Raw genomic sequence first — 15,780 nt, 5'->3', positions numbered from 1 at the left:
CTGGATCTTGGAATTACAGCTCTTTGTTAAATGGCTCATACCAGGCATTTACTGAGCAGAGGCAGGTTTCCTAGAGGAAGAAAAAGCAAATGAAAACAGTCTTGGGTACATGAACCTTGTGTTTCTCAAAGAGCATGTGTAAACTAGAGGCATGGGACTTTAATCCAGGAACCTAAACTTTAATGAATTTGTAAATAAGATCATGGCTGCCCAAGCTTGCTCAAAGAGTTGGTTGAACTTCTGGCACAGAATTTTTTATTCATCGGTTTGTCATTTTAACTTGCACTGCCAGATGTGGAACAAATCCAGTCTGTGTCATTTACTAGTTATTAATAATTTGAGAACTTGGTTTTAACTGTAGCACCTTAGACAAGTTGATTACGTTTAATTTTCTTCATCCATGAAGTTTTAGATAAAAGCATTCCTAACATCTTTTATAGTTTCTACTTCTTATAAGAATCATATTATGAAGGAAACACACACACAACAAAACCCTGAATGGCCTTTTAGAAATAAAAAACACATAATTCATTAGCTGGATCTGAGAATTCTTAGCAAAGCCTAAAAGCAGCTCAGGGAAGACATCTGCTGCTGAAACTGGGAATTGAGCACATGTGTGAGCTACAGTAAATACAAGAGCAGAAATGAATTTTGTTAATTAGAGATCAAAGCATGCTCAGGTTAAAAAAGGGAGAAAAAAAACAGTTTTCATGAAAACTCAACTTCCTGTGTGGCAGAATATACACACGAGGTGACTGAGTTACATGATATAAAATATAAAGTGACTAATAGGAAGAATTAGTAGCCGATAATGAATAAATAAAGGAAGAGACCTTGATGAGTAAGATTCTTTATAAGTTACTAAGGATAACCAATAGTTACTAAGGGTACACCTAAAAGAATATATTTCTCATATGAAAATTATCTTTTCATAAAAAAACCCTCCCTGAAAGGCAAAAGTAAAACCATTAATTTTTGTTTTTAAATTGTGTCTAAGCTTAGAGCAAAAATAAGGAAAGGTTAGCATCACAGATTGGCTACAATGATATGCCAAAGACAACAGGAAGGAAACAGTACTACACAGCTTCTATTCTGCTTCCATCTTTTGTCTCAAGAGAATGATTTTTAGACCAGAAAAAGTAATGTTAAAACTGATCAAAATGTAAAATAGGTGAAGAGACTGGCTACCTTAAATGGGTTCAAGTCTCTAAGCTAAATGACTCACATCCCTGAAACAGAACCTGTGAATATAATTATAGAACCATCGCTGACAAATCTGAGGAAAAACAGAAAATGGCAAAGGTACAAAAGGACTGTAAGTGGCAAACATCCTAACGTTCAAAAAGAGAAAAAAGGGATGGGAATCAAGAAATTTAAACTGTGGAGTCTGTTGTAGATCTTCTGAAAAAACGTGGAATAGCTTAATACAAATAGGTTTTATCAGATCTTAGAAAAGAAATCAATGAACACCTGATACTTCTATGAATCTACTAAAATCAGTAATAACCAATTAACCACATACTCTGTTTTAGAGGTACCAGACTAGTTGTTTTGTCACTAAGTTGTATCCAACTCTTTTGCGACCCCATGTACTGTAGCCCTCCAGGCTCCTCTGTGCATGGAATTTCCCAGGCAAGAAAACCAGATCTGTATAAATACCACAGGATTTAGTGAAATCTCTCCAGTGTTTTTGTGAACAAGCTGGACAAATGAGGGTTAGAGGATAATACACTGAAGGAGATTAGTATTTTGTTAAACAACCTCCTTCAACAAACTGACTGGTGAAAGGAGAAACCTATTAGCATGCTTATATGGATCTGAGCTTTGCTGTTTTAGCCAACATTTTTATCCAAAATAGGAAAAAAGTATTTAGTGTCTACACTAAATGGCTAACTTTCTATCTTGCATCTTAGAGAAGGTCCTCTAACCAGTTCAATGGATGCTGAACGAATATTTGTTGGAAAAAATATATATGTATAAATATTATTTGTTGAATTACATTACAATCTTTACAACAAAGGTTTATTCCAGGAACTTGGGGTAGAAAATCTGTACCAGAGATTAAAAGAACACGAAACTCATCTTACTTGTTCCTTCAGATTCCCATCCCTACATTATGGTGCAATTTCATCACAATATCCAAAAAAAGAATATCCAATATCCAGCCAAAAAAAGAGCTGAAAGAAGTACTTTTAATCTTCCTGTGTTGCACTTTAAAGTACCTTAGTGAAAAGAAACTATGTGAGATCAGACAGCAGAACTATTTTAAGAGGTGTTATTGCACCTACTGCCACTATTACAATTGCTACTACCCACACCCACTTGACTAGCACTTACTAGTGCCAGATACCATTCTAAGGGCTTTAGATATATTAACTCACTTAGTTGTCAAAAAACAGTCTTAGATACTATTACTCTACCTCTTTTACAGAATTTTACAGATGAGGAGTCTGAAATTCAAAGAGGCTAAGTAACAAGCTCTAAGTCACTCAGACTTTGAGTGACTCAGTAAGTGGCAGAGCCAAGATTCAATTCTGGCAGGTTGGTTTCAGAGTGTGTCCCCCGGATCACAACCATACTATAATGCCACGGGCATCTCCACATCTGCAAATTGTTCACTCTTCTGCATTTTAACGAAGCCTATTACTTTTCAGTCTCATTAAAGAGCTTCAAGAACTCTACAAGCCTGTGTGAAAGACAGCATCCCATTTGAATTACCAAATGAGAAGAGGACTGCTACTTCTCAAATAGCATCCCAATCTCTCAAAACATACTGGCTTCTTTTTCAGAGGAACAACACTAACTTTATTATTAAATGGTCCACATTCTGAACCTAGATAGATTTCTCAGAGAGTCAGTTACTGTGTAACTACCAATTACAAATAGAAATGGAATATAAACAGAATCAAAACTTAGAAATTACCTGAAGAGAATGAACCCAAGTGATTCTACTGCTGCCCTCCTGACGTCATCATTAACATCGCTTACCTAGGAAAAATTTCAAAGGATGATTATATACTACATGCATTCTATTACTACAGTCATTGTATTGCATGCATTCTATTACTAGAATAAACTGATATGAGTGGCCCACATCATTTAAATGTAAATTAGATCTCATTTGTATATTACCCTAGCTATCTTCCTATTCACAGTTTCACTTTCAGCAGTTTCAGTTACCCACAATCAACTGTGGTCTGAATTTATTTATCTGGAATGGAAATTTCCAGAAATAAACAACTCACAAGTTTTAAACTGCATGCATTCTCAGTATCGAGATGAATTCTCATGCTGTCCCACTCTGTCCCAACTGGGATATAACCCTTTGGTCAGTGTATCCAAGCTGTATTTGTTATTCACACACCAGTCACTTAGTTACCCACTCATTTATCAGATCCACAGGGTTTTACAGTGCTTATATTCAAACAGGGTTTCCTGGTAGCTCAGCTGGTAAAGAATCTGCCTGCAATGCAAGAGACCCTGGTTCGATTCCTGGGTTGGGAAGATCCCATGAAGAAAGGATAGGCTACCCACTCTAGTATTCTTGGGCTTCCCAGGTGGCTCAGCTGGTAAAGAATCCACCTGGGTTCGATCCCTGGGTTGGGAAAATCCCCTGGAGGAGGGCATAGCAATCCACTCCAGTATTCTTGCTTGGAGAATTCCTAGGGACAGAGGGGTCTAGTGGGCTGCAGTTCATAGGATCACAAATAACCTCTAGTTTACTTAATAATGGTTACTTAAAAGTTTATTATTGTTTACTTAATAATGGCTAAGTTTATTTAGTTCTTACATTATTTAATTTACTTAATAATGGTTTACTTAATAAAGGTTATATTAGTTTACTTAATACTGGCCCCAAAGCACAGAAGTAGTGATACTGGCAATTCAAGTATTCTCTTACTATGCCTAATTTATAAATTAAACTTTATTACAAGTATGGATATATATCTGTATATGAAAAAACATAGTATGTTTCAGTACTATCCATGGTTTCAGGCATTCATTGGTTGTTTAAGAACATATATCCATGTATAAGGCAGGCAGACTACTATATTCCTCTATTAGAATGTCTTACCCAAATTTAGAAAGATTCATCTGAGAATTTCTTCATTTCAAGACTTAAAATCCTTTACAGCTTGGTGAAGTTTAAGATTCAGGGGTAGTTTTAAAGATTATTTCAGCTGTACTATAGCATTTGTGGCCCACACCAAAAATCTAATCGTTTCTTCATTGTTGTTTAAAAAAAAATATGCCCTAAACTTAAGCAAAAGACAAACATCTAGAACATACCACATGTTGCACTGATAAATAATAAATTGCTAATAAATACTGTGTGATGTGAACATCTCTAGGAAGAAAAAAATATTAACAGTATTAAACCCTTTCTTGCATGGGAAGGTGACCTTGGGTCTACCTTCTCCCAGCACCAAGATGGTAGAAACATCCTGGGTGAAGACATAGGGAATGTCCACTGTGTCATCAGACAACATTATTGGAAAACTACACCTGAATTGGGTGACTATGAGTGGAAAAAGCCTACTGGAAAACATGGACATTGGCTCTCCTGTGCAGTGTGTCTCCTGTCACAGAGCATGTCCCTCAGGGTTACCTGGAAGCTAACTTCACAGGTAAAAAGAAGTTGTCTCTATTGTTCATCAGATTTCCCTACCCTGGGGTGGCTGCACACATTCACATGGTCTTGTTTCTTACTAACGAGGGTTTCCCTCGGAACAGAGTTCCAGAAGTTGCCCTGAATGACTTTAAGGACTTCTACTCAAATAAGACACACCATTATCTGGAAAAGCTAAGTGACCCTGGTGCTCAGTTATGGCTGACTGTATTCAATGGAAGAGAATATGAATCTGAGACCACTGGTGGTGATTATGTGGTGTGGGTGTTACAGTCATCAACACATTGAGGGTCCATCTGCAAACTTTCCCTTTCATCTCTATACAACAAAGGATTAGAATACTTACAGCAACGTGTAGCAGGCGTCGAATAGCTTTGTTGTTACCTGAGCCACAATAAGCCATGGCTACAGTATACATTCCAGATCGTCGAAGAATTGGATCCTAAGAAATAATTCAACATCATCAACTTATTTCAAATAGTAACTTCTTACAGGCTTAGTTGCATCCATAAGGGGAGCTGGTTTTAGGCAGAAAATGAACTAAAAGAGAACCATTTTGTGGTTGGTAGTTTTCTAAATGAATGGGAAAATTAAAGGCTCTAACACAGGAATAACTAACTACTTTTAATTCCCAGTATTCTGTACAACATACCTATGCTGCCTCACACTTTTTAGTATGTATAAACTCAAGCCAACTGCCTTATGTCTTTCATTTGTCAAACAAAGAAGCTTGCTATTCTAATTTGCTTTTTACCTTATCACTTAATTCTTGGGCACTGAGCTATGAGTGGAAGAGATATGGAGTTTGACAGCTGAGCAAAATAATTAGTAGTTTTATCAATGAACTGTAGCAGTGGATTTTTTTTTTATCAGATTACAGAGGACAGTACTGTTTACCACTGTCTACTTACTATATGCAATACAGTAAAAATCGTTTCACTGTTGTAAAAACAAGACACACACACACACACACACACACATCTTGTTTTTTGTTTTTACAACAGTAAAACCATTTTTACTATATTGTATATGGTAGGTAGACAAGACAGGGGCTTTCCTCGTGACTCAGTTGGTAAAGAATCTGCCTGCAGTGCAGGAGACCTGGGTTCGATCCCCAGGTCAGGAAGATCCCCTGGAGAAGGAAATGGCAACCCACTCTAGTACTCTTGCCTGGAGAATTCCATGGATAGAGGAGCTGGGCAGGCTATAGTCCATGGGATCGTGAAGAGTCAGACACGATTGTGTGACTTTCACTTTTCAGTTTTTCAAAAACAAGACAAAAGGCAAAGGAAAAAAAAACTCATCCAAATAAAAAAGTCCAGAGATGGGCACTGTTTTGTGATGAAAAAACAATGAAGTAAACTTTGTATCCTATTAAATGTTTATGAAATCATGCCCAAAACATTATTTCTAAAATAAATCAACTTACAATTTCTAAAGATCTTTTCTAAATCTGCTTATTTGAAAACCACTGAAGTCTTAATCTCAAATTAGCTCTGCTCACCTCTTCTAATCAGTGTTTTTCTTGCCTAAATTTTATTAGGCTTTATATATCTTTCGAGAAGTTTCATCAATAAATGTACCTAGGAGTTCTGATGGGAATAGAGATAATTTCTAGTCAAGGTTAAGTGTTTCTGTAAATGTTAGATATAATAACTGAAGGGTGAGGAAAAGGAGGGAGAAAAGGATGAATAATATGTGATCTCACCTTATCACGGCAGAGAGATTCAATGAGAGCATCAGCCTCTTCCATCCTCCCGTACATCACTAACGCAATGCCAACTGCAAGACCACGGAGAATCTTCTCATGTTGAGTTTCCTGTGCATAGCCAACCATGTCCTCAATAGCCTGGGCATTTTTAGAGCCCAACATAACCAAACCTAGGGCCAGGCCAGCTGCTTCGCCTAGTGAGTAGGAAGCAAAACATTAAATAATAAGAGTTAAGTATGTAAATAAAACATATTCTACTGGAAGTGCTAACTATTAACAGCTATCAAAATAACCACCAGCTTCTGTAGCATTTTTTCCAAGCCATCAGATATAAAGGAGGATAGTTTATATGGAAGTCCATCCATATATTTATAGCTATTTTCCTTTTAGATTGTGATAGGATATACCATGAAATCCTGCAGTGATTTCAAATGAGATACTATGGCAATATTTTTTTTTCATTATCACCAAGCAGTATAGATAGTCCCAAGATACAAGGAGATCACTCTAATAAATTTCTATTTGCAAAAGTCAGTAATCAGACATACACACAAGATATACTATTTTTAGAAGCCTATATATCATAAAACATATTTTTATACAATGAATTTAATAAATGTGGCAAAAATTAACGCCCTTTACAAGTAGAGAAATCTATTAGATTTTTAAGAGACCACAAAATACAAGCAGAAAACAAATGTTACAGTTACATTACTTAATCCTACAGTATGTCATCTTTGGAAAGAATCACTTACCTGTCACAGCATCATCCTGATAGAGGTTTGTTTTTAGCAAATCATACACATCCTGGCGTGCGGTCCCCATGGCAGCCAAACCAAGGCCTAGACTGCCACCATGTCTAACGATCTAGAGAAAAAGCATGGGCTCCATTTATCTGGTACACAGTACTTAAAATCCAACCTTTCATTTTACTTTCAAAATATATTGTGCTGTTGGCATGGAGAGCATTTGGCCTAGTGGATATTATCAAAGGATACAGAGGGTCAGTGGTAACCTCACAATTTCAGTTTCGAAAGAATGCTGCCTGCTGATATAAACTAATGGGGAGTTAAGGAAATGAAAACAAAGTGGAGACAGTACAGCTCTCTTTTAATAAGTTTACACAAGAAGGGAGGAGACAGATGACAACAACTAAGAGAGAGAAGCAACTGCAAGAAAAGAGTCTTTTTAGGATAGGTGAATATGCTTATGAACTGAGGGAGGAAGCACAGAGGAGAAGGAACCTAATGGAACATGGTTATGAAGAAAGTGGGAGAAAATGGTGTCAAGAGCAAAAGTTTGTCTTTATTTGGAGAATATTTGTGTGATGATCTGTTACTTTTGAATGTACAGTATCCTTTTATTAGTGACAGTACCTCAGTCCTGCTTGGGGAATTTTCCTCCCTACTGGTTCAAATCTTGGTGAGACTGTCATTGAAAATAAACTCTCATATTCCCCTGGGGAAAGTGTGGGCCTGTGACTCTAGACAGGCCAATCAGATGCTCCTCTGGAATTTTAATCTTTCTTAAGTGGAAGGACCCAAGGACCAAAAACATTTCAAGTTTATTCATCCTGACAGCAGAGTCCCGACGAGACCATTCCATTAGTTCGTATTACCAAGATTCCCAGAATCACCCTGCTTTAACCTTTGTGAGAACTAGTTCACCAGCTTTTCCTTTAATTATATAAGCTAGTTCCAATAAACTCCTTGTTTAAGCTGGTCAGCAGAGGTTTTTGTTGATGGTAATCAAAAAGCTTTATCTGGTAAGAAAATTTTTACCTGAGATCACCAGAAATTTAAGGCAGTGATATCTATAAATTATGTAAGATTTGTGGATAGGGGCATATTAGCTGAGACAGACCATCCTACTGATCTCAGTCTTTTTGCTAAAGTAGGACAAAGTTTTCTGGCTCACTGAGCTATTCTCCCGATAGCTTTCTAATAGAGACTACCCTAACATAAAACTTTAAAAAGTCTAAAATCCTGTCATGGCTCCTCAAAATAAAAACAGGGATGCTTAATAAGTTTTTCTAAAAGAGTTACATTTAAAAATCACCAAAAAGATTACACAAGCAAGAATTCTGACTCCCAAAAGAGTACAGGCAATTTTGGAGGGGCTTTGGTTTCCTATAAAATAACAGAAAATCACTTATGTAACATAACAAGACTCTAAAGTGTCTTACAATGCATACAATGTACATTTTATAAATATCTGATACTTAATTTCACTTTTCACACATAAGGTTTAAGGGACTACAAACACAATTTTAGCTTACAGAGGAGGAGAGGAAATTACCTTTAAAAGATAATATTCTATGAAAACAGTACTTTAGATCTGGGAATGTAGATTTGGGAATCCTACAAGATTTCTTCTATTCACTGAAATAATTTGGCAAATATAATGTTTCCCTCATTCTTAAGTAATGGGAATTTAGTTGTGCATTATAATACTTACGTCATTGCTGGCATTCTTAAGCTGGTTAAGCAGATAGTCAATTATATCACCACCATGATTGGCATGAATGAGACCTAATGCATAGAGACCTCCACCTTCCTGATAGGCTGACCCTGGAGAGGTGTCCTTGGGAAGGTATGTTGCCATTAACTGTAATGCTTCCTTCTCATGACCCTGTAAATGTGAGCCACCACAGAGGTGTCAGTAAAAGAAAGTGAGAGAAACATTTTCTATGACTATTGCTTTTTCTCCAGAGTGAAGGAGGAAGTGGAGTTCTCTTCTAAGCAACTTTATCACTCACAGAAGACAGATTTAAGTGATCCTAAATCACATCTTAGTTAGAAACAAATGCTTCCATTCCCCTCCTCTTTGTTTCATAACATTTCCCCAAATTTATCTTAGACTCTGCAAATAATTATTTCAATTCATCTTTTAAGAAAGGGCTTACTCTTCACACACAAAAGATTTCTACTTATTAAAAAAAAAAACCCACACATTTCTTATTTACTTCATCCTTCCCTGTATAAGGACTGATCTAATTTAACAAAAGGTACTTGTCAATGCATTATAGTAAACATGTTTCTCTATTTTTTGTTGTTGTTGCACTACGTGGCATGTGGGATCTTAATTCCCTGGTCTGTCCACTGAATTGGATGCTCCGAGTCTCAAGCACTGGACTGCCAGGGAAGTCCCGATTTTTTTGTTCCTTAACTCGAGAAAAATTGTTTCTGTTCTGATGCCTGCTCACAGAGACCAGTATATATTACCTTATGAATCACACCCAAACTGGCTGTAGCTGTAAATTTTGCCCAATTAGTGGCTCTGGCTAACCATTCCAAGTTATCTCTGTAAGAAAACAAAATTTAGCAATATTATTAAAATGAATTTCATAAAGCTTTTTATAATACTAAAGTCAAAGCTCTAACATTTTTACCTTGAACTGTTAAAAATCATTTTACTTTATGGATTTCAAGTTACTGATGATTCTGTTTTACCTCTTAAGGCCTCTTAATATTCTAAGGACTTTCTAAAAACACATATGTAATTATACTATGAGCAAAAGCAAAATTGTATCAAACTTCAGAGGTTAATATATTTCATTAAAAAATCTGTATTCAAGGCAACTAATGAAGAAAATTAATTTTACCTCAAAACACGTAGATAAATGCAATTAAAAAAATTTATAAAATAGCAAAAGTAGAATTTAAAATTTAGGACTGACAAGCAGGTAAAGTTCCTCACATCCATGTAATAGTGACAACAGAGTCTCTGTCAGAGACACTTTTAAACTGAAGTGGGAGCCTACGAGTACATTTACCTAAGAAACTGGTCACTGGTAGTGCCGCAGTGCATAAAAGAGTTTGCTATGACAGTTGCTGTATGACAGACAGAATTCCTTACTGCATCCTAAAAAACAAACACAGATATTTATCATTTGTATTCATACAAATGCAAGCTTGCATGTAAACACACAATAAGAAGCACTATTTTGTGGTGAAAACATGAGTAAACTGAATCAGCATTTAAAATATGAATCTTGGAAATTTCTTTATAAAGATTAAATAGCTAATTAAAAAACAGCAAATCAAAAGTTTTATTTGTGGTCTTAACTTGAGGTCAATAGATTTCAAGTAAGAATTTAATAGTAGATATTCTAATTGTTAGTTTCTAAATAGTTTGCCATTTCTCTCTGATATCCTGCTCAAGGTCTCCAAGAATGGATGTAACTTGAGGAACAATGGTGTACCTCTTCTGGCACTGTACCTCTGGCAGCACCAGAGCAATTCTGTTTAATTCAACTGCACTATAAAGATAAACATCAGAAAACTGTCATAGATGCAAATTTTTCTCTTGCACACTTGTAAAAATTATTTTAAAAATCCAGAGAAGAATGATTACATACACCTCAATCAAACAACTTCATATTAATGAAATAATATATGACTATGTAAAATGACTTTGGGAAAGGATTTGGGTAAATAACACAGGCAAGGCAGGAAGATTTTTCACAGTATGTATCTTTTCATACTAAAATTTTTTTGGAACCAGATGAATAGATTATCTGTTCAAAAATTAAAGTGAACGATTATCAGGATGAATATCTCAGCAAAGGTTACAATACCAAGGTTAAGAACCCCTGTTCTCAAGGAGTCTGCAGTTCACTGGGAAAAACAAACACACAACCTGTATTAATGCTCTGATTGTGGTATCTGTCCAAATGCCACATGTACACATTCAAATAAAAGTTAGCTATTACCATATGTAAAGTAGATAGCCAATAGGAATTTGCTATATGTCTCAGGAAACTCAAACGGGGGCTCTATATCAACCTAGAGGAATGGGATGGGGAGGGAGGTTCAAAAGAGAGGGGATATATGTATACCTTGAAGAAGGAAATGGCAACCCACTCCAGTATTCTTGCCTGGAGAATCCCATGGACAGAGAAGCCTGGCAGGCTACAGTCCATGGGGTCGCAAGAGTCGGACACAACTTAGCAACTAAAACCAAACCATATGTATACCTATGGCTGATTCATATTGAGGTTTGACAGAAAACAACAAAATTCTGTAGAGCAATTATCCTTCAATTAAAAAATAAACAAATTAAAAAAAAAAAAAAAACACTAAACTTCCCAGTGACAGACTAACACAAAAAACAGTTCAATCAGTATTAATTCCCTTTCTTCTTCAGTAAGATCAAGTGTCTCTCCCATTGTTTTTTCAAAAATGTATTTCCTTCACAAAATGCAACAAATTATTCAATAAGAAGTATTAAGTACTTATAATCAACAAAGAAATAAATATAAGAAAAAAGCCTCCATTACAGATAAATTTTCTACCTTTGTGTTTTTTAGAATCATGAGATCTGTATTATTGTTTCGTATTAAAAACTGTAGATGTAACTCAATAGCCATTTCACCACTTAGAATTTTAATCATTTTCAAAGTCTGGTCCTTGGGCTCTGGACTCTGCCAAAACAAACAAGAATGAAAATTATTATATTACTGAAATCCAGTAAGCTAATTTCAATAGCCTTAAACCAGTGAAATTCAGTCATACACATAAAAAAACTTAAGCACGCTTCCAATACAAAAAATTTTTTAAAAATCTGTAAGAGTAATGATGATATGCAGGAAGAACTATTTTATACTTAGCCAACTCATAGTTTAGGTGAGAAACTCTCTCTTCAAAATTCAGAAAAAGCACTTTTAATCAACACATATATATGATCTCATGAATTATACCAAGCCACCAACACAACTTGTTCCAACCACAAGAAGAGTTGAAATTTATATACCTGATAACCAGAAACCAAAAATTCTGATGTAGGACACATTACATCCAAGAGACTACTGCTCTAATCCTTGCCTCACTCGTAAGTACACTATGAATATTAAAAATAAAGACAACTAAATTGTCCTCTGTCTCTACAAGTTGCCATTTATTTGTTAGAGGCCATAGTTTTTTTCTCACGCTATGACATATAATTCAGAGTTATTCTGAACAGAGTTCATTCTTTGGTACGGATCTGGGGACTTGATTTCTTCTAAGGCAAGTGTTTTCTGGGATCAATCTTTTGCTTTTTGCCTGTGCTGTGCAGCTTGTGGGATTTTAGTTCCCCACTCAAGCAGGGAATGAACTCAGGCCCTCAGCAGTGAAAGCGCCAAGGCCTAACCTTGGACCACCAAGGAATTTCCTGAGATTAATTTTTAAAATTTTACTTTTTATACAAAGTCTATTTTTATAAAATAACTTTGATATCAAACTTATTAATAAACCTCCATAAAAACAGGTATGTAACACTTTTAAGTAATTTACAATATAGTGTGGAAATCTATGTTTAAATGGAAACCTCAACTTCAAAAAGCACACTTACCACTTCTGGCGTCTTTCCTACAAGTACACTACCTGTCTTTTCTTCCGTTTCCATCGAGTCACTAAAACGAAGAGAACCAACAGTTATCAGTATGATAAATCTTTTCTGAATGGTATGTGTGGGTGACTTTTTCTCTTTCCTTTTAATCAAACGGAAGATCTGAACCATGTCCATAAGAAGTATTTTGCAAGGAAAAAACACTAAATAACTTTTAAAGTACTGCTGTTAAGAAACAGAAAAGACTGTAAAATAAGATGGAGGCACTTCAGTTACCAAATTTCCGCCAGATAATTTCATAAAACACGCAAAGCAACTAACTAGGTTAGCAAATAAAAAGGACAATAAATACAACGAAACCAGGGGACAAAGTATCTCCCAGATTCCCAAAACAGAGCCACCACCACCGGCCACAAAACCAGTCTGAAGTAAAGCAGTCAGAGCTCCAACAACTCTTAAAACCGACCGGCCAACACTCTCTTCTAGGTCAAAGCAAAACACAAAAGAGAAAATGCTGGGCATAGAATTCAAATTAAGAAAGCAGAAACGAGGGAAAAAGAAGGCCAAAATGAACGTGAGAAAGGAAACAGAGCCAGGAGATCTCACAACATAAGACACCATTCTGTTTAAAACTCCACAACACAACAGAACAGGAAGTTCTAGAAACTATGCTAAACAAGCCTCCTTTGTAAATACTTAGGAAAACTAATTTCAGTACAGATAAACTACAGGTTATAAAAGAATATTACTATAAAAAAATTTACTCGACCCACTAAATGACTTAAGTAAGGTTGTGGGATTCAATTTTAATATACAACAATCAAGTATAATTCTACATATTAGCAATAAGCAATTTAAATTGAATTGAAACTTAAACATAGCACTTACAATAGTATCAAAAGACATAATATACTTAGGAATAACTTTAGGGGAAAATGTACAAAAGTCCTGTACCAAAATCTACAAAATAATGTTGAGAAAAATTTTTTAAAAACCTAGATAAATGAAGATTACTGGATTATAATAATTTTTATCAGTTCTAATAAAAGCATAAAAAAGCTAAGGATGTTTCTACCTGTAAAATATCTAACCAAACACCTAAAATCTAGCCCAACCTACCCTACCTGAGATTTTTAAATTTACTTGATAAGAAAGCATGCAGGACCCACACCCGCCCCATCAGACAACCACTTTCATTGTTTCCAGGAGGGTCCATTTTTTTTTCATTTTCCTTAATGTGCCCAGCAGAGTGCAAAACACAGCAACAGTCTTCTTAAGAGTTTACAATCTATGAAACCTAATGGTATTTATTCTTAGACTATGTTGACTAGAAATACTCTCTCTACTCCCCAGATAAGATAAAGATAGCTGGATTAGTTCTATGCAGAAACAGATAGGCGTACCTTTCTCTCTCTGATCCTGGAACAGTGCCTGTGTTGGTGGACCCAGGCACAGAAGCAAGAGGGGTGCCAACAGTTCGAAGATTCTGGATTACGGATGACAAAAACTGCTGGCTAGCACTTTCATACAAATCAAAACAAATCTGATAGGCCATCAGGAGGTTGTCTTCCTTTACCAGTTTTTCTAAGATATCACTCACGGCCTGAGGATCATCTAAGAAAATTAGGCACTGAAACACAGATAGAGAACAATTACATAGTAATCGAAAATTTTGCTCTGTAAGATACTTAAAGAGTTACAGTCAACAACACGGGAAACCATAAATAAAAGTGAAGGCAAACTGCAGCAAACTAACTATCTAGTCTAATAACAGCATTCCACTTTTCATCCTGGCACCAGAATTTTCCTGAAAGTAGAATCTGCCTCCTATAAGAAAGTCCATACAAGTTATGCTCACGGCTCCTAATACTGTGCCTGGCAATTAGCAATACTTAATAACTGGTTGGTGAATGAATCCTGACTTCTTTAAAACTTACTCATAAATCACTATCAAGTGCTCTTGATAGTGATTTAGAAGCAAACAAAACTTCTAATTTCTGCTTTACCATAAACTGTAGGAGCCATTCATTTATTCATTCATAACGCAGCACTGCATTGTGCTGGGCTAGGACAAGAGGCACTAACATGAACATTCAGAAGCATTTCTCTTACTACTCTTATGATCTGCCACATGTTTTAACAAAAGCCATCCAATAAACCTAGGATATTTAAGAGTTCAATTTAAAATTTGTTTTAAATAGCAAGTAACTCAATTTCAAAATGAACACATTAATCAAAATTATTATAAACTAAGAACAGGAAATTATGGAAACAAAATAAATGACCAATAACACAAGACTGGATAAAAAAGGCAAAGAACACCCACTGAATGACTACTGCATAATCAAGAAAGAGTTCGTACAAGAGTTTGTGAAGAGTTAAAACATGGAAAAAACATTAAACTGAAGGACATATATAATTGATAGTTTGCTTCCAGGTAAGGGAACTTGGAAGCCAAAGGGAGAAGTGGCAGGAAGACTTTTAACTATATACCCCTTGGTCCTTCATGAATTTTGAGTCATGTGAACGTAATATCATCTGTTCAAAAATAAATTTTAAAAACGTAAAATTCAAAAAATATTTTTTCAGGGACAAGGAATAAAATACTAAAATAAATAAAATTACTTCTGGGAAATAAAACTGAAATACACTGAGAAAAGAAGGCAAAGGACTATCGTTTTTCATGTAACTTTTAAAAAAACACGTAAGAAACTATTAAAAACTATTTAGAAGCAAACAAAACTCAAAAAAAAAACTATATAGAGAAAAGTGAAAGGAAATATACTAAAATGTTAGTAGACTTCAAGTGACATAAAGGTGGATATTTTTCTTCCAACTTTTTCTGTGTTTCACACTTGCTTTAAAAAGCATCAAAAGGTATACATAAAATCGATGAGCAACAGAGTTCAGAGAACTATATTCACTATCTTGTAATAGCCTATAATGATTTTTTTTTAAAAAGCATTCAAAAAAGGATGCATTAATCTAAATTTTAAATATGTATAGAGGATAGAAACACATATTGAGAATACATTATAGTGAACAAATAAAAAAATGTGTGATAAAATGCTATGCTCTAAGCAGAATACAGAAATTTACAGTGTGGTAA

At 35.3% G+C, this 15,780-nt stretch overlaps 1 protein-coding gene across 3 annotated transcripts in view; it reads right to left on the bottom strand.

The window, feature by feature from the left end:
* The window catches only part of PSMD1 (proteasome 26S subunit, non-ATPase 1), an 84,374-nt gene that overhangs the window by 53,212 nt on the left and 15,382 nt on the right, over positions 1-15,780 (bottom strand). For all 3 annotated transcript variants that reach the window (XM_027516058.1, XM_027516067.1, XM_027516075.1), the window contains 10 exons: positions 14,075-14,301; positions 12,675-12,735; positions 11,638-11,766; positions 10,117-10,205; positions 9,566-9,644; positions 8,799-8,972; positions 7,097-7,208; positions 6,339-6,535; positions 4,977-5,072; positions 2,924-2,988 (listed from right to left, as the gene is read on the bottom strand). In XM_027516058.1, coding sequence (XP_027371859.1) covers positions 2,924-2,988; positions 4,977-5,072; positions 6,339-6,535; positions 7,097-7,208; positions 8,799-8,972; positions 9,566-9,644; positions 10,117-10,205; positions 11,638-11,766; positions 12,675-12,735; positions 14,075-14,301 — 1,229 coding nt within the window. The remainder of the gene's footprint in view (positions 1-2,923; positions 2,989-4,976; positions 5,073-6,338; positions 6,536-7,096; positions 7,209-8,798; positions 8,973-9,565; positions 9,645-10,116; positions 10,206-11,637; positions 11,767-12,674; positions 12,736-14,074; positions 14,302-15,780) is intronic.

Source organism: Bos indicus x Bos taurus, chromosome 2 (genome assembly GCF_003369695.1).
Source record: "Bos indicus x Bos taurus breed Angus x Brahman F1 hybrid chromosome 2, Bos_hybrid_MaternalHap_v2.0, whole genome shotgun sequence".
Classification (NCBI taxonomy): Eukaryota; Metazoa; Chordata; class Mammalia; order Artiodactyla; family Bovidae; genus Bos; species Bos indicus x Bos taurus.
This window is presented reverse-complemented; position numbering and strand designations above follow the sequence as displayed.